Source organism: Schistocerca cancellata, chromosome 4 (genome assembly GCF_023864275.1).
Source record: "Schistocerca cancellata isolate TAMUIC-IGC-003103 chromosome 4, iqSchCanc2.1, whole genome shotgun sequence".
Lineage (NCBI taxonomy): Eukaryota > Metazoa > Arthropoda > Insecta > Orthoptera > Acrididae > Schistocerca > Schistocerca cancellata.
Genome location: NC_064629.1, coordinates 244,814,704 through 244,839,021, shown reverse-complemented (window position 1 = coordinate 244,839,021; position 24,318 = coordinate 244,814,704). Strand labels below are relative to the sequence as shown.

The 24,318-nt window shown below is 36.7% G+C and overlaps 1 protein-coding gene across 1 annotated transcript; it reads right to left on the bottom strand.

Annotated features, from left to right (window-relative positions):
- Positions 1 to 2,775: 2,775 nt before the first annotated feature.
- Positions 2,776 to 5,011, bottom strand: LOC126184047 (uncharacterized). Its single transcript, XM_049926407.1, has 2 exons — positions 4,881 to 5,011; positions 2,776 to 2,998 (listed from the first exon to the last, which is right to left on the bottom strand). Exons 1-2 carry the CDS (start codon positions 5,009 to 5,011, stop codon positions 2,776 to 2,778), a joined length of 354 nt encoding a protein of 117 aa, XP_049782364.1.
- Positions 5,012 to 24,318: the final 19,307 nt, after the last annotated feature.

The window sequence follows — 24,318 nt, the reverse complement described above, 5'->3', positions numbered from 1 at the left end:
GACTGTTTGAATTTTGTCTACAGTGATAGGATTTATGTACATTTCTGGTATTATGTTGGAGTATGTATCCTGACATAAAGTCATAGCTTCCTCAACAGAGGACCTACAGCCAATTTGTTCGGTTACTGACAAGAAATGTTCGTTAAAAATTTCAGCCACACTTTTTTGATTTTCTGTTAAGTTACCCCCATGCCTGATTTTTAGGTCATCTGTGTCGCTTGTTTTTGTCTTTGTCTCACTTTTTATAATGTTCCAAATTGTTTTCATTTTATTATTTGATTTATATATTTTCTCCTTATAGAAAAGGGCTTTTGACTTCTGTATTACTTTCTTTAAAATTTTGCAGTACAATCTATAATGATTCCATTTTAGTGTATCATTAGTTGTTCTGATTGAAGCATAAATTTCTCTCTTAGTTCTGCATGACTGTTTAATACCTTCTGTGATCCAAGGCTTACTTACGGAATTTGGATTAATATTTTTGACCCATTTCTTTGGAAAAGATTCTTCGAAAAGGGCAGAAAAATCATTTATAATATAGTTAAATTTGTCATTAGCATTATCAATGTTGTAAATAAAGGACCAGTCCATTAGCTGCAACTTAACAGTTGAAGGATTCTTTTGCCTCTTTGTTCATTATTCTTATACATTTCCACTGGGGAGATAGTTTAACAAGAGGGTTAACACTGTAAAGAGTGATTAATTGACCATCATGGTCTGTGAGACCATTTATAACCTGGTTTACATTAATGTTCTGGTATCTACTTACATTTATAAATACATTGTCTATCATAGTTTGGGAATCTGGTGTGATTCTAGTGGGAAAATTGATTACTGAATTCAGATTATAAGTGGACATCGCATTCTGGAAGTTACTTCTATTGTTATTATCAGTCAGACAGTCTACATTAAAATCACCTAAGGCTACAATATCCTTTGTTTTTGAAAACAAAACTGACAATACCTAGTCCATTAGACTAAAAAACATTTTTATATTTCCTGATGGTGCCCTGTAAACAGCCAGGACTATTAATGAATTGAGATTATTTTTTTGTATTTCAGTAGCACATGCTTCAAAATGTTGGTCCATACAGTATTTTGTAATGTGAATTACTTTGTAGTCAAAATTTTCCTTAACATATATTGCCACTCCCCCCATTTCTTTATTTACTCTACAGTATTGGGTTGCTAAGTTGTAACTTGGTAAAAATGGCATGATGCCGTTGCTAGTAACATGGTGCTCAGTGAAGCACAATATCTGGGCATTATTTAAACAGTCTTTCTCATTAATGTTGATAAGCAATTGGTCTATTTTGTTAGGGAGGCTTCTCACATTTTGATGAAAAATTGATAACCCTACCTTCTTTATTTTGTCAGTGCTGTTATTTCTTGACTGAGATTCCAGAGGAGTCTGCCTAAAGTCATGTGGTAGTAAACATTTGACACTGTGTAGGGCATTGGCTTTTTCTTCTTCAGGCCTGCACATAAAAAATCATTGAAACGGGATGGCAGCATGACATTTCTTCCACTAGACACCATTCTATCTGTTTTAGTTGTCTTCTCATTTGTGGTTGCTGGTGATACTATTGGCTGCCTGGGTGATTCTGTCATCGCAAGGTCTGATGCTCCTGTTAATGTAGCTTTTGTTGACTTCACCTTTTCAGGTAGACCTACTGCTTCTGTCACTGTTCTCTCTGTTGGCATGTTAGCAGGAGTTGTAATTACAGTACCATTGCTTTTGAAGTGATAATCTACTGATACCGATAGCTGCTCGACTGTTTTTGGATACATCATTGGGATGGCTGTATTGTGAAGACTGTTATCTTGCAAACTGAGTCTTTCTAGTGTACATACAATTTTTTCACTGAGTAACCTTTTGCCACTTCCGTTAAGATGCAGTCCATGTTTTGTGTAGTTGCACCTTTGAAGAAAGTCCACACTAAGAAAATGTGCATTTGGGTACATTTTGCTGATCTTGTGGAACTGCCTGTTTGCCTTTCTAATTTCGAAATTTACGCAGGAAATAGTAATCAGATCGTGTCTGTGAGGTAGTCAAGTTACAATTACGATGCTCTCTCTTGGTGCTGGAATGAAAAGTACCAAAATTCTCTAACAGTTTCTAGTGGAAATGTGTTGTATTACATGTTAAATTAAAGCCAGGACTATATAATGTTCCCAGTCCAGTGTTTCAGTCTAGTGATTATCAGCACATGATGGACAAAATAGAGGAGATGTCCATAAGCAATTTCTTGTGTTATCAACAGTGTTTGTTATCATGAGACAAGAGGTTGTGGAGCATTTGTAAATGTTATGAGTTGTACACATTTAATTCTGTTAATATATCAAAGCTATTATGAATTTATTTAAAAACAAAGATGATGTGACTTACCAAATGAAAGTGCTGGCAGGTCAACAGACACACAAACAAACACAAACATACACACAAAATCCAAGCTTTCGCAACCAACGGTTGCCTCGTCAGGAAAGAGGGAAGGAGAAGGAAAGACAAAAGGATATGGGTTTTAAGGGAGAGGGTAAGGAGTCATTCCAATCCCGGGAGCGGAAAGACTTACCTTAGGGGGAAAAAAGGACAGGTATACACTCGCACACACACACATATCCATCCACACATACACAGACACAAGCAGACAAATGTCTTCAATCCAATCACACAATTGGTCTGATGTTTTTAAACACTTCGTATACCAATAGCTTCAAAACTGTGTAGCAAGATATAATGTTGGACAGTATCAAAAGCCTTTGATAAGTCCAAATTTATTGCTGTAAGTCCAAATTTATTGGTATTGTACTGCTGTGTCTGTCTAGGTCTATTATGATATTTTCAGTGAAATGGGAAATAGCTGATTCTGTACTCAATCCTTTGCAAAAACGGTGTTGGTTAGCAGAAAATATATCAAATTTTTCAATGATATTTGTAATTCTATGTTTCATTAGTGTCTCTATTACTTTTGAAAATACAGATACCAAAGCTGTGGGTCTATAATTCCCACTTCATATATGTTGTCCATTTTATACAAAGGTTTTATTTTTGTAATTTATAATCTTTGATGAAACACTCCTTCCAATAATAATATATTTATGATGTCTCAGAGTGATTTTGATACAACACTAGCACATTTTGTTATGACAAAAGTTTGTACTTTGTCAGTCCCTGTAGACATTTTATTCTTCATTATTTTCATTATTCTCAGAATTTTTGATTTATTTGTGGGGCATAGCAATATTGAATTGACACTGTTCTCTTGGAATAGAGGTTCCACTATTCCTAAGGATATTTTTACTCAGGTTGAATGGGGTATTTATGAAGTAGTCATTTATGCAATTTTGCAAAGGTATAATTTCTGAGTAACACACCATGATCATATTTCAAAACAATGTCCTCTTAACTTTTAACATTTTTGTTTATTTCTTTTTGTACTAAATTCCATATTGTTTTTGATGTGTTTGCTGACCTTAAAATTGCGTTGTCATTGGGCATTGTTTCAGCTTTTTTAATCACCTTCCTATAAATGTTCTTCCAGATCATAACATAGTCTGCGGAGTATTTATCTTTGTCTTTTTTGATTTACCAGAGATGTTTTAGAATTTAATTAGATACTCTGATAGCAGGTGATTAATCAAAGTGGTATCTACTGTTTTAATGTCAGTTGGTGTGGTACTGTGGACAACTTGTATTTGTGGGAACTGTCCACACTCCCAAAACTAGTATCCTATGAACAGTGCAGGCTCACTTAGTTTATCTCTTGTGGAAATGTTTTGTTTGTACATACTAGTACTTGCAAAGTAGATATTTCATACTGCAAGAGCCCAGAGCCATACTGTTCACCCATTTCTCAACACCACTTACTGCACACACCACACACTCACTATCATGAACCCTCTTTAATGACTTTCGTGATGTTGATATCAACAGGGGGAAGAAATTCTACTATCACTCATTGCAGTTGTTTGCAGTAAGGGTCAGCTTAACAGGCTCCTAAACTGACAGAAACACATGAAGCATCATCTATTGAAGAAGTCCTAATGTAAGTGTCTGTCCTTTCGTTAAATGATACTGTTATATGTTGGATTTTGGTCTCTATGAATGTACTGCATATATTGGAGGCCAATTTCAGATTGCTATATTTAATTTTTTATTGATAACCTGTTACTATTAGTGAGTGTTAAGTCTGTGAAATATCCCCTGTTACGTGTCCCAGTAACTTTCTTTGTGACATCTAGTAAATGTGTCTTTTTGTGTGTCAAGTCTTGTGAGTCACACAGGAGTATGTTGCCTGGATTTATGCTACAAATGACTTTCTTTTCCAACACATGACAACAGATATTTTAAACATGCATGGAGCTAAACCCACTCTGCATACTTTTATTAATTAGTTTTACCAACTTTCTTTTCCAAGTCCCATTTAGGTGAATAGTGCCCAATGAAACACTATGAAGTCATAGTCTCAACTGATACAAGCACAACAGGCATAGAATCAGCTGCCTTGCAGCTCCATTTAGGCATCTGGGCAGTTCACAACACCACTGCTGTGTCCCAGCCTAAACTGTCCCCACCACACCTGATATTACTGCATGGTCATCATATATAAAATCTTTACTTAATGTCTAAAGTCCTATATCACTTGGTGCAGTCCTTTATTTCATTTGAATATGCTGATGTCCTGGTACACGGCTGATAAACTTCCAATACTCTGATATTGTATTTTGATTTTTCATCACTGTAAGATACTCATTTGAACCATCCCTGTATGTGGAACTCACTGGGTTATTCTATATTTACCACTGCCACTGCCTAATGTTAGAGTTTCCTCTGTTGTGAACAGAATGTTAGTCCTGGAAAAGTCTCATTTTACTTTTACTGTGTGCCTGTCTCTTGCTCAGTGCCTCGTCTGTTTGGTATGTCATGAAATAACTTCATATCTGCTGGGTAAAATTTTGATATGTGCAGATGACCAAACAATGTACAGATAAAACTGTAAGGATCTGACATGCTATATGGTGACATTTACAGAACTGTTGCTAATTTTCTACAGCTCCGAAATGAAAAGTCAGAAGAACATGAAACTAAGTAATTCATATATAAAATTATCATACAAGAAATACTTCATGGATTTGTTTCAGTTAAATGAAACACATTGTTCACAAACTCATGAAAAACTACCATATGAACTAAGCTAAATTTAGAAACAGCATCCACTCTCCAGTGATGACTAGCAATGATAGATACTTTGTGAGTGTGATGAAGTTAACATGGCATACTATTCTTTGTACATATACATTGTATGCTGTCAACATGGGACAGGAAAAGTCACATGAGACACCCTCAATCAGATAGCAATGGATGTTCCTATAAAAAAACAACTTTGACTGACACAATGAAAGTGTTTCATAGTGGATCTGTTTTCTAAAAAACAAGAAAAGCTTTTACAAAAACTAAGATGTTCATCCATAGATCACTTTTACTAGGATATTTGGCATGTCACATTAATACAGTTTAGGAAAGAAGATATGATTTATACAGTCATCTGCATACTTACAGGTCTAATTTGATAAGAATACTACAGGTAGTGAGCCATCATATTATACCGGGTTGTTGTAATTAAACTCTCCCTATTTAATGTGTTATGACAGGGAAACTAATTACCATAACAGTACCAAACTTGGTATTATTAATGTCAGGGACTTGGGGAAGAGAAATAAAGCAGAATCAGTTCAATTGAAACCCTTTTAATGTGCTGCTAACAGGCACATCATACCATTACATACCGGTACCACTACTGCTACAAAAGGGGCTCAATATGGCACACATCAGTGTCCAGAAGAGTCTGAAAGTGCAGGATTTCAGTCTACACAGCAGAACAAAGCATGTGTATAGGTACGCTAGCTACCTCTCGTGATATGCTGTGTTCAGATCAGCATATGTGGTACTGTTACCCTGGTGAACCCTTTCCTTCAGATAGCCCCACAACCAGAAATCACAGGGAGTGAGCTCAGGTGATAGTGCTGGCCAAGCATTCAGAAACAATCAGCTAATAATTCGATCATTTCCAGATTTGTTTCAGAGAAGCAGGTGAACTTCATGAGCGATGTGTGGTGGGGCCCAATCTTGCATGAAAACTGTTGGGTTCAGTGCATCTCTCTCCTGTAGGTTGGGTATGACATGCTGGTAAAGCATATTTCTGTAATGCTGGCCAGTCACACTGCACATCTTTGGTCCTTAAGTGCCAAACTGTTCATAAAAGGATGGGCCAATTATGAACGTAGCCATGAAGCCACAAGTTCACTATACAGAGGAACTTCATGCACACTGACTGGAGTTGAAGATCTTCATACTTGGCAATTCTGTATGCTCACCTTACCCATCAGAGAAAAATGAGCTTAGTCTGTCCATAGGATGGTTTAGGGCCAGCCCTTGTCAATTTCAATCTTTGTGGGAGGGTGGAGAGTGAAGTATATAAGACACTGTACTTCCTGTGTTTCAAGTTGCTGTATGATATGGATCTTGTACAGATACCATTTGAGAATGGTTCGGAACAGGGATTTTCAACTGTTATAAAATAGCATGAACACTACTTGATGATCAGGATTTGCACATAGCGTTGTCTGCTTCATGCAGCTTCCCTAGCTTGCATCCTATGGTTAGCCTGCATGTGTCTGTTTAGACTGCACTGAATGTTTTGGCATGTATATACCTGTACCATGTGGGGCATGCATATTCCGCCATGGAGCAAGATGAGTAAAAGTGACTGGGCAGTTGTGCTTAACACATTTAGTCTTGCTCCCAATTTACTATTTGCTAGTTGCCTCAAGAAGCTCCTGTCACTAACCTTTTGGTGGCTTTTCTTGCAGTGATGTTTGCGTGTCAGTGATCCAGAATGGCACGTAGGTATGTTGCTTTGTCTATGTATACCAAGTTGTTGCCATTCCAGGTGACAGTCAGCTTGCTGTTTGCCTTTTTTAAGTGATGGCGGAAAGCTCTATCTCACTGTACGAATTAACGATGCACACCACAGCAGTTCTCTTGTTGTAGGTGGATTTTGGTTGGATTTAGAATATTGTCTACTTTTACACTTTATCTTGAAATACATAAAGCAATGTCATGTGAGAGCATGTCATTATTGTTTGTTTGAAAGGTGGATATGAACCACCTCTCAGAAAATTCTCTTCATCATTATTTAGATTCTGAGATGAAAACATGAATATTCATATTCATGGAGAGACTACTGTAAAATCTGTTGTTGTCTTTTAGTTATCTATTTATATAGGAAGATAGAAAATTGCTGCATAAATCTGAATGTATTAATTGGGGTGAAATGGGAAAAATTTTGGCAGTGCTCCTAATCCGTGAATTTTGTGACTTAATACTGGATCTGAAATTTCACATCTCCTTATATTTCAAAGTAAATTTTGTGCTGAGGGGGATGTCTCTATAATGCATTTTTAGCGAATGCTGAATTCATATTGATCCATATTGTCACATTGATTGCAAATTACACATTGTTATAAATAATGTGTAAGCCAACTGATGGAAGTCTCATAACACTAAATTTATTTGATGAAGATTACTTGTGAAAGTGAATTCAGATATAAAAGCAATTACTTCATGAGTCAAGTTGATCAGTACAAGTAAATGAGACATTCTGTTTCATAAAATCACATTTTCCTTATGAATAAAACCAATGACTATGTTTAATATTTGTATCCTTTGTTGAGTTGAGACAGCACTCTCTTTTGAACAATAATCTCTCCCAGGCAAACTAGTAATGATGGCTGTAAAAGACAGATTTAACAATATTCTCTAAAAAGGGGATACAGATAAGTTAATCAAGAACTGTCCATTGTGTTGACCATGTTTAGTGCTTGTAAATGTTTTTGTTGTTAGTAACGCTTCATACCTATGACTCAGGTGATTGAACGTTTACCTGGAGTAACAGTTGTTAGAAAAAATTCGTGTAGGGCTCTTTCAATATGCATGTGAAGCTCAGGGGTTCTTAAAAATGTATCTTAACTAGTTAAGGGCTTCTGATGTCCTCTTGCTAAGTGATACACCATCCCATCCACTGTAGCTATAACTCTGCTGATAGATAATAAATTATTATTTGCAAAACCCGCTATTATTGAAGTCTTTTAAAAGGTCAGTTTATAGTAAAAGGCCTTGCCACAGTGGTAACAGCAGTTCCCCTCAGATCACCAATGTTAAATTCTGATCTTGACTTGCACTTGGATAGGTCACAGTCTGGGTCTTCCGAGTACTGTTGGGAAATGGGATGCACTCAGTCCTCATGAGGCCAATTGAGGAGCTACTTGATTAAGAAGTAGCAGCACTGGTCACAAAAACTGACAATGGCTGGGAGAGGGGTTTATAGACCACATGCCCCTCTGTATGAGCGTCCGGTGACTCCTAACGGCTTAGGATGACATGGTGGCTGGTCGGTACCATTCGGCCTTCAAGGCCGGGTTCAAACGCTGTTTCTTTGTTTTTTTTTTTTGTTTTTAGAAGTTCAATTATGAATCAACTTTTCACAGGTTAAGTGTCTAATGTAATGAACTTGCATAAACAGTGATCTTCTATGGTAATGTTAAATATCATTGAGAGACTTGAGCTAAATTCCCTCTAGTGTTACTCATGAAGGACAAAATCTCAGCAATTCTACTACTTTCTTTATGAAAGGAAATACACTGTCCAGTAACATCAATGTGACCACATGTCAAAAACTTGAATAACTACCTTATGCAACATGGCTGTTCCAAAAGAGTGTCAATGAGGTTCTGGATGGTATCGACACGAATGCCTTGGCCAGTGCCTGTGCTATGTGATCCATGGTGTAAACAGCATGATCAAGGTGGTCCAACAGGTGGTTTAAATCTGGGTAGTTTGGTGGCCACGTGATTACAGTAAACTAGTCTTGGTATTCTTTGAACCATGCACTTACACTCCAAGCTGTGTGAGACATTCCATTGTCCTGCTAATGCCATCATGTCAAGGAAAAAAGTGCATGGAGGTGTGGACATGGTCCCCAGACATAGACACATGCAAGTGTCTATTCATTGTTCCTTTCAGGACTATGAGATCACCCAGGGAATGCTCTCCAACGTGGACCCTTCTGATGACTACTGCAGGGTCTTTGCTTTCAGATTTTCATGCTGTACATGCCAATGGTCATCTGACTGAAGAGCATAAAATGTGATTCATCTGAAAAGGCCACCTGTCACCACTCTATGGGTGTTCAGCTGTGATATTGGTGTGCAAATTCCAGCTTTCATCACCAAAGAACAGTAGTCTACATGGATGTATGAATGATGTGCCTGCTTCAGAGTTCCATATGAAAGAGTGTTTAGTGAACAGTTGATAGCCCATTGGTTGGTCTGGTCAGCCAGCTACTCAGCAGCTGCACATGTCCGCAGTCATTGTTCATACCAATCATCTATGGCCTATAGTGCATCACAGTTGCCTCAGCACTGGTTTTCAACAGCATATTTTGCCTTGCATGGCATACTTTTCACAGTGTCACACAAACAGTTTACAGGCTAATTTGTTTTGGAAATGCTTCCAGCTTGGCCTGAAAGCCAGTGATCATGTCCTTTGGGATATCAGATAAATCACTCCGTTTCTGCATTACGATAGCGATTGCACTGTTTTCCTCATCTCCCCAACACACTTCATATACCCTTCACTGCTAGTGCTGCCACATGCTATCCGTCAGTTGTCACTGCATGCTGATGTTGAACATAGGTGGTGGTCACCTTAATATGACTGGCCTGTGTAGTAATCTGTCAGTGTTTGTTAGAGATAAAACTATAGTAACATCAATGACATTATGGACTGCAGAAATGAGCATAGTAAGTTACCACTATTCTGTCATATGTGTTTGCATGCCTATGTTAATAACTAAGGTATTAGTGTATATTACTGTGGTTCATTCTTTTTCATGTCCATACACCATAATACTCATTCATGTAAAAGTTGTGGGCTTCCTAATAGACTCCTCTAACTTGCTTTGCAATTACCTTATTCCATTTGTTTCAGACTGAATCATGGCAAGTTTGCAGACTGTTGAGACTGTCAGTACTGTGAGCACAGATACTTCATTTAATATTCACTTCATATGTATCTTGTTTTCATCCAAGCTCAGTTTGTGTAGCTTTGTCATTGGGGTTTAACTGCCAATACCTGTGAATAACTTACTTTAGCCCCTTCTGCTTCATCTTGTATTTTGACTAAAGGAAATTGATTTTCTGAAGGTAATTATTTAATCAACAGGTTCTCATTGCATATAGCAACTATCTGCATTTCTTAAGAAAATATGTGAGCTGTATCTTATATTTTGTATTTAGGTTAATTCATTATTAGACAGATAGAAGCTTCTAACTTCACAGACACAACCACTACCCTGTAACCTATCAAATGTTTGGAACCATCTGCAACAGTTTCAGACAAGGTTCTCAATCTCTGTAAGTGGGTAAAGAGTAGCTTACTTAGTATCATTATCATATCAAAAGCCTGTATCTAAACTGTCATCAGTCTCATTGTAAAACATAACAATGCATACTGCTAGCATTTGTTCACTGCAGACCTACCTTGGTTAAATATAAGGTACTATATACTTTTACAGTATACCCTGAAATTTTCATTGCCATGTGGTGCAATAGCTTGCCTTTGTCATTTGAGACTAGATGAAATATTTGAAGACGGATATCAACTACTGGCCAGCAAAAACCTGATCATGTTTATTTATGTTTCTGAGATGACATGTTATCAATTTTGAGAGAGAGGTTATTGCAGATTCTGCTATATTGTATAGTAATCAACTTATGTAAGAAGATGGTGCAACAAATCAGACTTAATATGACAGTGTTTAAGAATTAATACATTACTGTATATTGCACACTGTTCTAATCAAACAATAAGGGATGTGATGGATGATTCATTACACTAAATTTATTGTAGCAGTTTATTTGTGACAGTAAAGTAAGATATAGTAAAGGAAGATATAGACTGAAGGAACTGTATGAGTCTAGCTGAACTATACGAATAACTAAGGACTAATTCACAATGGCAAATTTCACCTGACAATAGAATTAGTCCCACTTCAGAATACTGAGTAAAATAATTGAGTAGTTATATGGAGTAACTGTGATCAACAACATTGTACATCAAACCTTCTCAATATGCTGGTTGGGAGCAAGAATACTTAATTGTGTATTTTAACAATTTGGGACACTCTGATCTCCACTTGTCTAGTAACACACCTGCAGTATTGTCAACTATGCTAATAGATAAGATATTACTGAGAAACCCACTGTGACTGGAGTTTTCTAATTGGTCAAATATGAATCAGCGTTTGTCGTTTTAAGTACTGAACTACTGTAAGAAGGAAATAGCTAACAAAATGTTAAACATCATTGAAAGATATTAGGTAAGCCATTACACATCTAATTCTACAATCACAGCAATTTATAGCAGTTCCTTGATGAGAAGCTTTACTATTCTGCAAGCTCATACTGAAATACTTTGATTATGATAGTACAATTGTAATAGCAATAACAATGCAGATCACAGAGAAGAGTGAAGTTAGTTACCACTTGTATTCTGTCATATAGATTACTATAACAAAAACATTGCTGAATATCAGAAATATCCTTTCTTTTTACATCAGTAAATAGATGTAAACACTATTCATGCATTAGGCTATAGGTCTAATATAACTAAGATGTGCAATCACCAAGTTGCCAAACCTTCCAGGCACTATGTTCTAGTAGATAAGTGTTTGGCAGACATATTACTGCAAATGTGTGTAAATTTTCTCTTAACCTCTTCTGCTATCTCTGTTGTTATCAGTGAAGGAAACCCTTCTTTCAAAGTCATTTCTTTCAAGACCAGATCAAGAATGTGTACAGCAACATTTAATCTCCTTGTATATGTAGTAAGCCATATCTACTATTCTGTGTATAAAATTCATTTATTATAAGACAAATGTATTTGTCTTACAAATTCCCTCAATCCCTGAGTTGTTTGGAAACATCCTCTACATTTTCAGATACGTACTCCAACCCTTCAAGTAGGGACCTTGTTACTTGAAACTTAGTGTATGTAAAGCACATGACACAACCATAACCAAACTCATTATCCACTTTAAAATGTACACCATTACCATTCAAGTATTGCAGGCTCCTCATGAATAAATATAACATGCTATATAGTTTAATGCTTTACCTTGAAAAATATGTGAAGCAATAGGGTGCAATTGCCTACTTTTTAGTTTGTGAATTAATGAAGTATTTAAAGATACCTATTATCTAACAGACAGTATTAAATTCATCATGAGTGATTAAACAATGCAAAGTGCAGGATGGGACAACGTCAATATGTGGTCAAGCTCTAGTGACCTGAGGGAGTGGCCACATGTGTGTGAGATATCATTGAGTGAGTGTGTGTGTGTGTGTGTGTGTGTGTGTATGTACCCTACTGCAGAAGAAGAACTTTCCTTGAAAGCTTTAATATTTTAGCAATGTTTTTCATTGTTCCTGTCAGTGACTCAATGCTTCCCATATTTAGTGAGCAGCAAATCCAGTCCTATTCCCACCATGGGTGATTCATTTTATAAGATGATGTATTATTAAAATGAATAGACAAATTATTGTAAGGTCTGCTATGTCATACATCCACCTCCATAGCAGAGTGGTCAGTTTGACTGACTGTCAAGTATAGTATCCAGTCCCATTCCCAGAACTGCAAAGGATTTTTCTATGGGGGCAGAATGGAAGGAAGTGCACTCAGCCTCTTGATGCCAAATAGGGACCTACAACATTAAACAGTAGTAGCATCAGATTTCCCTAACAATCTGAGTTTAAAGATTGGAATGAAAGAGGAAAATGTTTTGCAGCATTCGAAATCAATAAATCTTGTGTCTTCTTATTTATCACAGAGCTTTTGAAATTAATGAATTTTGTGTCTTAATATTTATCTCATCTTTTCACATATCCAAACAATTCTTAGTAAACTTATTGCAGAGAGAGTATAACCATTTGCACCAAGACAGAATGCTGAAACCAGATTGATAAAAAGTATACATTGTCACTCTATTTTTTGCATTGCACAACGTTCTATTGGACCTGGAAGAGACTTGACAGAAGTTTCACAACCATGCTTTAATTCATATAGTTTATCCTTGACATTGAAGTATGATATACTTTAATTGATGTAGTTTATCAATGACATAAAGGATGAAGTAAATTCAAGCAGCTAATGAGACCATATGAACAGTTCAGATAGCTGAACATATACCACTTCACAATGAAACATTTCACCTGAAACAGAATCAAGATCCATGTTTAATATTTGTGTTTTATCAAATTGGTTCATTATTGTCATCATCTGTTCACCCAGATAGATCAGTATTGCCAGCTGTTAAAGAGAGACGTGAAAAGAGTTCCTAACATGTGAATATAGATAATTTAATCAGAGGTTTTCCAATGTATCTTGGGTATGTAATACTGTTGTGTGTTTGCCTATTTTTGTCCTCAGTGGAGAAGATCCTTGCTTTGAAGTGATGTCTTCTAAAACCATAAGTGTTTGCCTATTTAGCTATGTTTTAGGTTAATGCATATGATGCTTGAATAGTTGTCTTGAGTAACTGTGTTAGTTATATTATACATCAAAGACTGCCACTGTGAAAGCTTCAGGTTAATGAATATGATGCTTGAATGGTTCTCTGTAGTAACTGTTGTTAGTTTCATAATACATGAAACATTGTCAATGTGCGGGTGGGAATCAGGGGTTCTCAACTGTGTCTTTAAGTGATCAGTTTTGCTAATCTCCTTGTGTCTAGTGACACACCCTCTTATAACAGCAATAACAATGCTCATTGCAGAGAAGAGTGAAGTTAGTTTTCATATTCTGTCATAAGGATTTGTTTCGCTAGTTCTATTTATTATAATATTACAGCATAAGACAGATTACTATTCTTTCCATATCTACTCATAGTAATATTTTATGACACTGAAGTCATCATCTTCCTAGTAATTTACTGTAACATACTCTTGCTGTTTAGTAGTTATATTACTGTTGATTTTTATGAAAATTTGATTTAATCTATTCTGATATCTCTTTTGTCCTCAGTGGAGAAGATCCTTTCTTTGAAGTGATGTCTTCTAAAACCATAAGTGTTTGCCTATTTAGCTATGTTTTAGGTTAATGCATACAATGCTTGAATAGTTGTCTTGAGTAACTGTGTTAGTTATATTATACATCAAAGACTGTCACTGTGCAAGATTGAATCAATTTAAACTGTTAGTATACTTGGTGAGCCATATACTTTATTTTATTTTTTTGATTTCTTTTATTTAAAGAGATATGGTTCTTTCTTGCTAATTCTGAATTCACAGAAACCATCAATGTCCTCTCACTTCCTCAGTTGTTTGAAAATTCCCCCTGTTTTCATATAAATAACTCATGTCTCTAAGTGGTGACCTTCTTGCTTCATACATAGTATATCTGAAGCATGTGTCCAAACCATGCTTTATCTCAGTGTAGAAATTAAAAATGCATATCATTACCAATCTCTCATAGCAGGCTCACCGTGCCTAAAAATAAAGTGCCAGCTTTTTTAAACTTTACCTTGATATACACTAAACAATATGGAGCAAGAACTTACTTAATTGTTTGTGAGTATATGAAATATTTAAAGGTGAGTATATTTAATAGCCTGTAAAGACCTCATCATAAGTGCTAGATTATAGATATCCTAGATGAGGTATTATCAATATTGACAGATGGATTATTGTAGTATCTGCAACATCTTACAGTAGTCAAACTGTATAAGAAGACAATGCAATACATCAGATGGCAGTACGATAGTATATAAGAGTGAATTTACAGATGTGACTTACTAGGGGCGATCTTTGGAGTCAATAGAATTTGGTGAAGTTTCTGACTTATTACTTTCCCTGGAGTTTCACATCGCCCAACAAATCTTGGCAAACTTATTGCAAGGAGGTTACAATCATAGTGCATATGGTGTGAACATTGAAATCAGATTGTTCTATGCAATAATTGCCCTACTGATTTGCTCATTGTTCTAATAGACCCAGACAGATGGGATGATGTTTTGGAACACTAAATTACGAGGGTGAGTCAAAGGAAAATCTTAAATATTTTTTAAAATATTATTTATTGTGCAGAAGTGGTATAAAGCTGTACCACTTTTCAACATAATCTCCCCCACGCTCAATGCAGTCCTCCAGTGCTTACAAAGTGCATAAATTCCTTTAGAAAAAAATTGTTTTGGTAGTCTGCACAATCACTCGTGCACCGCATGGCATACCTCTTCATCAGAATGGAATTTCTTTCCTCCCATTGCATCTTTGAGTGGTCCAAACATATGGAAATCACTTGAGGCAAGGTCTGGTGAGTATGGTGGATGAGGAAGACACTCAAAATGCAGGTCTGTAATTGTTGCAACTGTTGTACAGGCAGTTTGGGGCCTGCTGACAGCACTCTACATCACTTTGATTTGATTGCAGGGTGCAGATGATTTTTTAGGAGATCTGCATATGATGCACTGGTGCCATGGGGTCCGTCTAGGAATGTAATGCTCCAAAATGACACCTTTTTCGTCCCAAAAGAGAGTCATCATAACCTTCCCTGTTTCTGTTCAAAACTTCTTTGGTTTTGGTGGTGAGGAATGGTGCCATTCCTTGCTCGCTCTCTTCGTTTCCGGTTTGTGGAAGTGAACCCAGGTTTCATCCCCAGTAACAATTCTTGCAAGGAAGCCATCACCTTCTCGTTCAAAGCACCGAAGAAGTTCCTCACAAGCATCAACACGTCGTTCTCTCATTTCAGGAGTCAGCTGCCGTGGCACCGATCTTACAGACACTTTGTGAAACTGGAGCACATCATGCACCATGTGATGTGCTGACACATGACTAATCTGTAAACATGCTGCAGTGTCATTCAGTGTCACTCGGCAGTTTTCCTTTACTATGGCTTCAACTGCTGCAGTGTTCTATGGTGTCACAACTCGTTGTACCTGACCTGGACGAGGAGCATCTTCCACTGAAGTCACACCATTTTCGAACTTCCTACTCCATTCGTAGACTTGCTGCTGTGACAAACATGCATCACCATACTGAATCTTCATTTGTCGATGAATTTCAATGGGATTCATACCTTCACTACGCAAAAACCGAATAACAGAACGCTGTTCTTCCCTAGTGCAAGTCGGAAGTGGGGCAGCCATTTTTATACTGATTCTGCGATGGTATGTGTGCATCTGCACTATTCTGCCACCTGCAAGTCATTCTACACACTGTTTGTAGCATGCTTGCCAACTTACAGAATAATGGCGCGAAATTTCGATTTGTTATTACAATTTTAAGGATATCATTTGACTCACCCTTGTAAATGATGCAGTATATTAACAAAATTAAACTAAGGTATGGATAAAAGGACCTATGTGAATCCAGATGTACAATACAGAGAATTGGTGATGTACTACATTATGGTTGCTCATTACACCTGGCAAAACGACTGACATTCTTGTTAAGCTTTATGGATTCTGTTGAGATGTAATTCTCATCATACATTCAGCCAGACATATAATTCAATCAAAGGTTTTCTGTTGTTTCTCAGGCATGTAATATATTTGTGTGTTTGCATATTTAGTTGCATTTTAGTTTCACAAGTATAATGCTTGAATGGTTTTCTGAAGTAATCACCATTAATGGTGTTGTACATGAAATATTGTCAATGCTTAGGCAGAAATCAGAAGTTCTCAAGTGTGTACCTTTCTGAGTTGAGACTTTCTGAAGATGTGGAGGAATTTTCAAATAAATTATCAAATATTGATAATATGTCAGCTAAGAAATCTAGACATTTATGAAAAGAATTTTAGTGACTGTAAGTTACGCCTACCTTTAAATATTTCATATACTCACAGATAACTAAGTGAGCTGTGTCTCATGTTGCTTCATGTATTTTGAGGCAATGTGCAAAAAAACTGGCACTTTGTATTTATAGATGATGAGCCTGCAGTGAGAGATTGGAGATGGCATGCATTTTTAGTTTCTACACTGAGATAATGTATGGTTTGGATACAGGGTTTACATACACTAAATATGAAGCAAGTTCACTACTTAAGTAATCCACAACCCAATATGTGGTTAGGCCTTCGCTTCCAGAGACAGATGTTACATGTGTTTGAGTTTTGGCTGGGTGAAAGTGTGTGTTTTCTACTGCAGAAGAATGACTTTGTCCAAAAAGGTACAATATTTTAGCCATCTTTCTCATAGTGCCTACCTGCAGCTCAATGTCTCCTCTATGTGATGAGTAGCAAAATATCCATGTTGTTGTCATTAGTGATAAGATTTCTAAGTTGAATTCGTATTAAAATGGAGGGACAATTTACTCTAAAGTAGGTTATGTCATATGTCCACCTCCATACCTGGGTAGACGTTGTAACTGACTGTCATGCATAGGATTTGGTCCCATTTGTTTTGCTGGCAGGTATTTTTCCTTTGTGTGAAGACTGGAATGGTGTGCACTCACCCTCTTACTGCCAACTGAGGAGCTATTGAGCAAGCAGTAGATGCATCAGATATGATAATATGACAATAGCCAGGAGTACAGCATGCTGACCACTACCCGCCAATACCATGTCCACATGATGGTACTGGCTGCTGAGTAACAAGGTGGTTGATCAATCTTTGTTCATCTATGTTTTACCAGCATTACCTTGAGTGCCTGTTTGCTATGGCACACAGTAATGTAGATGTGTTTGAAGGTAGTGCAACATATAAGGCATTAAGTTATTAGATGCAAATTTGAATTAACAGATGGTAGTGAAAGAGGAAAATCTATGGCAGCTTTTGAAATTAATGAATTTTGTGTCATAAAATTTATCTTTTATTGTCACACAACCAAACAATTCTCAGTAAATTTAGTGCAGGGAGAGTATAACTGCATTGCAGCTTGAGGGAACACTGAAATCAGATTGATACTCAATCTTTTTTGCATGGCATATTGTTGTAATGGACCTGTAAGGAATGTGACCTAAGTTTCACAACCATACTTTAATTGATGTATTTTATCCATGACATTAAAGAATGGTGTAAATTGAAGCAGCTACCTGAATCCAGTTGAATAATTTAGACTGCTGAACATATACCACTTCACAATAAAACACTTCACAATACAATCAACATCCATGTAGGATAACAGTGCCTTTTTAAGTTGGGACATTATTGTCATTGTTTATTCCCACAGATAGATCAATATGACTGGATGCTAACATGTGAGTGCAGATAATTTAATCAGAGGTTTTCAAATGTGTCTTAGGTTGTAATATTGTTATGTGTTTGATTTTTTAGCTATGTTTCAGGTTAATTACTATGATGCTTGAATGGCTGTTTGGGTCACTATTGTTACTTACATTATACATAAAACATTGTCAGTGTGCAGATGGGAGTCAAGAGTTATCAACTGTGCATCTATACAAAATGAGATTTTCTGACCTCCTCTTGCCTAGTAACACACCATCCTATGAGCAGTAAATATAGCTGTGCTCACAGATAAGAACCTGTTACTTGAAAACTCAGCTGTGGTTCATGTCTTCTAACAGGTCAGCAATAAATTAAATTATAAGTAATGTTAAATACCATGGGATTCGTTTGGTGAGTCATTTCTAGCACAACACAGCTACGTCCAAATTGCAGTACTTAATCTGGCTTCTTGATGAAATGGACTTTCTTATTCTAAGTCTTTGTTTGTACTAGTATTTTAGTAACATCAGAAAATAATGAAGTTAGCTTTCATTATTCTACCATATGGGTTTATTTTGCTAGATTTTTACAGGAATAATATTACAAGATATGACTGATTACTTTTCTGTTGATAGATTGACATAGTAATGTTCCATCATGGTGAAGTCATCATCTTCATGATAATCTACTGTAATGTACTCTTGCTATTTAACAGTTATATTGCTGCAGATGTGTGTGAAACTATGAAGACCAGATCATGACTGTTTACAGCAATCAATTTAAAATGTTAACATACCTAGGAAGCCATATCCTCTATTTTATTTATTTTTTACTTTTTTTTATTAGAAGACAGATGCTACTTTCTTGCTAATTCTAAATTCACTTATACCACCAATGTCCTCTCACTTCCTGAGTTGCTTAAAAATTCCTCTACATTTTCATATAAACAATCCATGTCTGTAAGTGGTGACCTTCTTGGTTCATACACAGTGTATTTAAAGCATGAATCCAAACCATACATTATCTCAGTGTAGAAATTAAAAATGCATAGTATTAATTACCTCTCTTTAAGGCTCACCATATAAAAGTGCCATTTTTCTTTTTACACATAACCTTAAAATACATGAAGCAATATGGGCTAACTGCTTGCTTAGTTATCTGTGAATATATGAAATATTTATTACATTAGATCAGTACTTGTTCCATAGATCATGAATACGACACTTCGTAATGATGTGGAATGTGTCAGGTTAATAAAAGGTGTCTATACAAGATATTACATTACACAAAATATTACATGACACTTTTGTTTGTGGGGGTGGGGAAATTACCCACTCAGTATATACAAAGATTCATCTAATGAGTAGAAGGAGTTGCCATTCAAAAATTCTTTTAATTTCCTTTTAAATGCTATATGACTATCTGTCAGACTTTTGATGCTATTAGGTAAGTGATCAAAGACTTTTGTGGCAGCATAATTTACCCCCTTCTGAGCCAAAGTTAGATTTAACCTTGATTAGTGGAGATCATCCTTTCTCCTAATGTTGTAGCCATGTACACTGCTATACTTTTTAATTCGTTCTCGATTGTTATAACAAATTTCATAAGTGAATATATATATATTGTGAGGCTACAGTAAAGATCCCTAGCTCTTTAAATAAGTTTTCTGCAGGATGATCTTGGATGAGCTCCAGCAATTATTCTGATTACACGCTTTGGTGCAATGAACACTCTTTTACTCAATGATGAGTTACCTCAGAATATGCCGCCATACGAAAGCAGAGAATGAAAATAGGCATGGTAAGCTAATTTACTGACATGTATATCACCAAAATTTTCAATGACCCTAATAGCATAAGTAGCTGAACTCAAATGTTTCAGCAGATCTTTAGTGTGTTTTTTCCAGTTCAACCCCTCATCAATGCGTACACCTAGAAATTTTGAATATTCTACCTTAGCTACAAATTTCTGATCAAAGTCTATATTTATTAATTGTGTCATTCCATTTACTGTGTGGAACTGTATATACTGTGTTTTGTGAAAGTTTAGTGAGGGCCAATTTGCAGAGAACCACTTAATAATTTTCTGAAAAACATCATTTACAATTTCATCAGTTAAATCTTGTCTGTTGGGTGTGATAGCTATACTTGTATCATGAGCAGAAAGTACCAGCTTTGCATCTTTGTGAATATAGAATGGCAAGTCATTAATATATATTAAGAACAGCAGAGGACCCAAGACCAAACCTTGCGGCACCCCATTCTTGATTGTTCCCCAGTTTGAGAAATCACCAGTTTTTTGCATATTATGTGAACTGCTTATTTCAACTTTCTGCACTCTTCCAGTTAGGTAATTTAAACCATTTGGGTGCTGTCCCATTCATACCACAGTACTTGAGCTTATCTAGAAGTATTCCACGATTTACACAATCAGAAGCCTTTTAGATATCACAAAAAATCCCAAAGTGTGACTTCCGGTTACTCAGAGGATTTCATATTTCATTAGTGAAAGTATATATAGCATTTTTCTTTGAAAAACCTTTCTGGAAACCAAACTGACATTTTGTTAAAACTTTATTTTTTCAAAGGTGTGAGGCTACTGTACAATACATTACTTTTTCAAGAATTTTGGATAAGGCAGTCAGAAGAGAGATTGGGCAGTAGTTGTTGACATCAGACGTATCCCCTTTCTTATGCAGTCGTTTAACAATGGTATACTTCAGTCTATCTGGGAAAATACCCTATTTCAGAGAGCTATTACGTATGTGGCTAAGAATGCCACTTATCTCTTGGGAACAAGCTTTTATTATCCTGCTGGAAATGCCATCAATTTCATGTGACCTTTTATTCTTGAGGGAGTCTATTATCTTCCTAATTTCAGAAGGAGAAGTTGGTGGAATTTCAGTTGTTTCAAATTGTGAGGGTAAGGCCTCTTCCATTAACTGCCTTGCTTCTTCTAATGAACATTTAGATCCTATTTTCTCTACAACATTTAAAAAATGATTATTCAAAATGTTTTTGATTTATGGCTTGTTGTTTGTCATTCGCTTTAATGGTATGCTGTCATCCTGTGGATGTAATTTATAGTCAGTAATAACCTTTTGTTAAGTGTCTCTAGATTTCCTAAATGACATATTATCAGTACTGAGAGATTAATTATTGTAATATCTGCAACATTGTACAGTAATTAGAATTTGTAAGGAGATAATGCAACACAAGTGTGGATTTACAGATGGGTATGCAAAGAGGCAATTATTGGTAGCATTGACAACCAACAAAGTTTTTGATTTATTACTTTTCTTGGAGTTTCACATCACCAAATCTTGGTAAACATACTGCAAGGAAGTTATATTCCTAGTGCACATGGAGTGAAAATTGAATTTGGACTGATGCATGCAGTAATTACCACACTGATTTGCTTGTTGTTCTAATGGACCCAGACAGATGGGGTGGATGCTCTGTAACACTAAATTAAATGATACAGCATATTAATGAAATTAAATTAAGATACTGATTGAAGCAGCTATGTGAATACAGGTAAACAATACAGATGACTGATGATGTACTACAGTACTACAGTATGACACTGGCAAAAGAACAAACACCCTTGTTAACATCTCAGTTGTCTCTTGAGACATCATTCTCATCATTCATTCAGCCAGACATACAGTTTAATCAGAGGTTTTCCATAGTGCCTGTGGCACATACTATGTTTATGTGTTTGCCTATTTACAGGGTGTTTCAAAAATGACCGGTATATTTGAAACGGCAATAAAAACTAAACGAGCAGCGATAGAAATACACCGTTTGTTGCAATATGCTTGGGACAACAGTACATTTTCAGGCAGACAAACTTTCGAAACTACAGTAGTTACAACTTTCAACAACAGATGGCGCTGCAAGTGATGTGAAAGATATAGAAGACAACGCAGTCTGTGGGTGCGCCATTCTGTATGTCGTCTTTCAGCTGTAAGCGTGTGCTGTTCACAACGTGCAAGTGTGCTGTAGACAACATGGTTTATTCCTTAGAACAGAGGATTTTTCTGGTGTTGGAATTCCACCGCCTAGAACACAGTGTTGTTGCAACAAGACAAAGTTTTCAACGGAGGTTTAATGTAACCAAAGGACCGAAAAGCGATACAATAAAGGATCTGTTTGAAAAATTTCAATGGACTGGGAACGTGACGGATGAATGTGCTGGAAAGGTAGGGCGACCGCGTATGGCAACCACAGAAGGCAACGCGCAGCTAGTGCAGCAGGTGACCCAACAGCGACCTCGGGTTTCCATTCGCCGTGTTGCAGCTGCGGTCCAAATGACGCCAACGTCCACGTATCGTCTCATGCGCCAGAGTTTACACCTCTATCCATACAAAATTCAAACGCGGCAACCCCTCAGCGCCACTACCATTGCTGCACGAGAGACATTCGCTAACGATATAGTGCACAGGATTGATGACGGCGATATGCACGTGGGCAGCATTTGGTTTACTGCCGAAGCTTATTTTTACCTGGACGGCTTCGTCAATAAACAGAACTGGCGCATATGGGGAACCGAAAAGCCCCATGTTGCAGGCCCATCATCCCTGCGTCCTCAAAAAGTACTGGTCTGGGCCGCCATTTCTTCCAAAGGAATCATTGGCCCATTTTTCAGATCCGAGATGATTACTGCATCACGCTATCTGGACATTCTTCGTGAATTTGTGGTGGTACAAACTGCCTTAGACGACACTGCAAACACCTTGTGGTTTATGCAAGATGGTGCCCGGCCACATCGCAAGGCCGACGTCTTTAGTTTCCTGAATGAATATTTCGATGATCGTGTGATTGCTTTGGGCTATCCGAAACATACAGGAGGCAGCGTGGATTGGCCTCCCTATTCGCCAGACATGAACCCCTGTGACTTCTTTCTGTGGGGACACTTGAAAGACCAGGTGTACCGCCAGAATTCAGAAACAATTGAACAGCCGAAGCAGTACATCTCATCTGCATGTGAAGCCATTCCGCCAGACACGTTGTCAAAGGTTTCGGGTAATTTCATTCAGAGACTACACCATATTATGGCTACGCATGGTGGATATGTGGAAAATATCGTACTATAGAGTTTCCCAGACCGCAGCGCCATTTGTTGTTGAAAATTGTAACTACTGTAATTTCGAAAGTTTGTCTGCCTGAAAATGTACTGTTGTCCCAAGCATATTGCAACAAACGGTGTATTTCTATCGCTGCTCGTTTAGTTTTTATTGCCGTTTCAAATATACCGGTCATTTTTGAAACACCCTGTAGATACATTCATGCTTGAACGGTTGTCTGGAAAACTGTCATTAGTAGCATTATACATGAAATATTGTCAGTGATGAGGCAGAAGTCAGGAGCTCTGAGCAGTTTATGTTACTTAGTTGATTCGTTCTGATCCCCACTTGCCTAGAGAAGCACCATCCCACATGCAGTAACTACAACTACGGTGATAGATGAAAAGTTATTACGTAGAAATCGAGTTGTTATAGAGTGTGTAAAACACTGAATATTGCAGATTATAAATTTATTTACTGTTTCCTCAATATGCATTCTATTTTGATCCCAATTAATTACAAATTACACATTAGTGTGGTTGAATATTTAAAGGGTTATTACTGCATAACTTCAGTTTTGTCCTTAGTGAAGGACATCCTTGTTGAGAAGTCATGTCTTTCAAAATCAGATCACACATGTGTATAGAAAGTCTTTCTAATTTCCTAGTTTACACATACCCAGCTAGTCATATATTCTATATTGTATTTTGCTTTTATTAATTATCAAACTGATACATTTTTCTCTGAGTATGTAAAGCATGTATCCAAACTATACACTAACTGATTGTACACATCACAATGCACACCATTATCATTCTAGCAACACAGGCTCTACTGGAATAAATATAAAATGGTGTCTAGTTTGAAACTTCGCCTTGAAATACATGAACCAATATGGTGCAGTTGCTTGTCTTATTTGTTGATAGATGAATTATTAGAGAAGGTTATTAACTAACAGCCAATAGAAACCT

Excerpts from the sequence above, each read along its gene's own strand:
- LOC126184047 (XM_049926407.1), bottom strand. The coding sequence starts at position 5,011 with ATGTCAGATCCTTACAGTTTTATCTGTACATTGTTTGGTCATCTGCAC. Across the intron at positions 2,999-4,880 it reads GAGCAAGAGACAGGCACACA|ACCCACAGCTTTGGTATCTG; the intron begins GTAAAAGTAAAA and ends TGGGAATTATAG.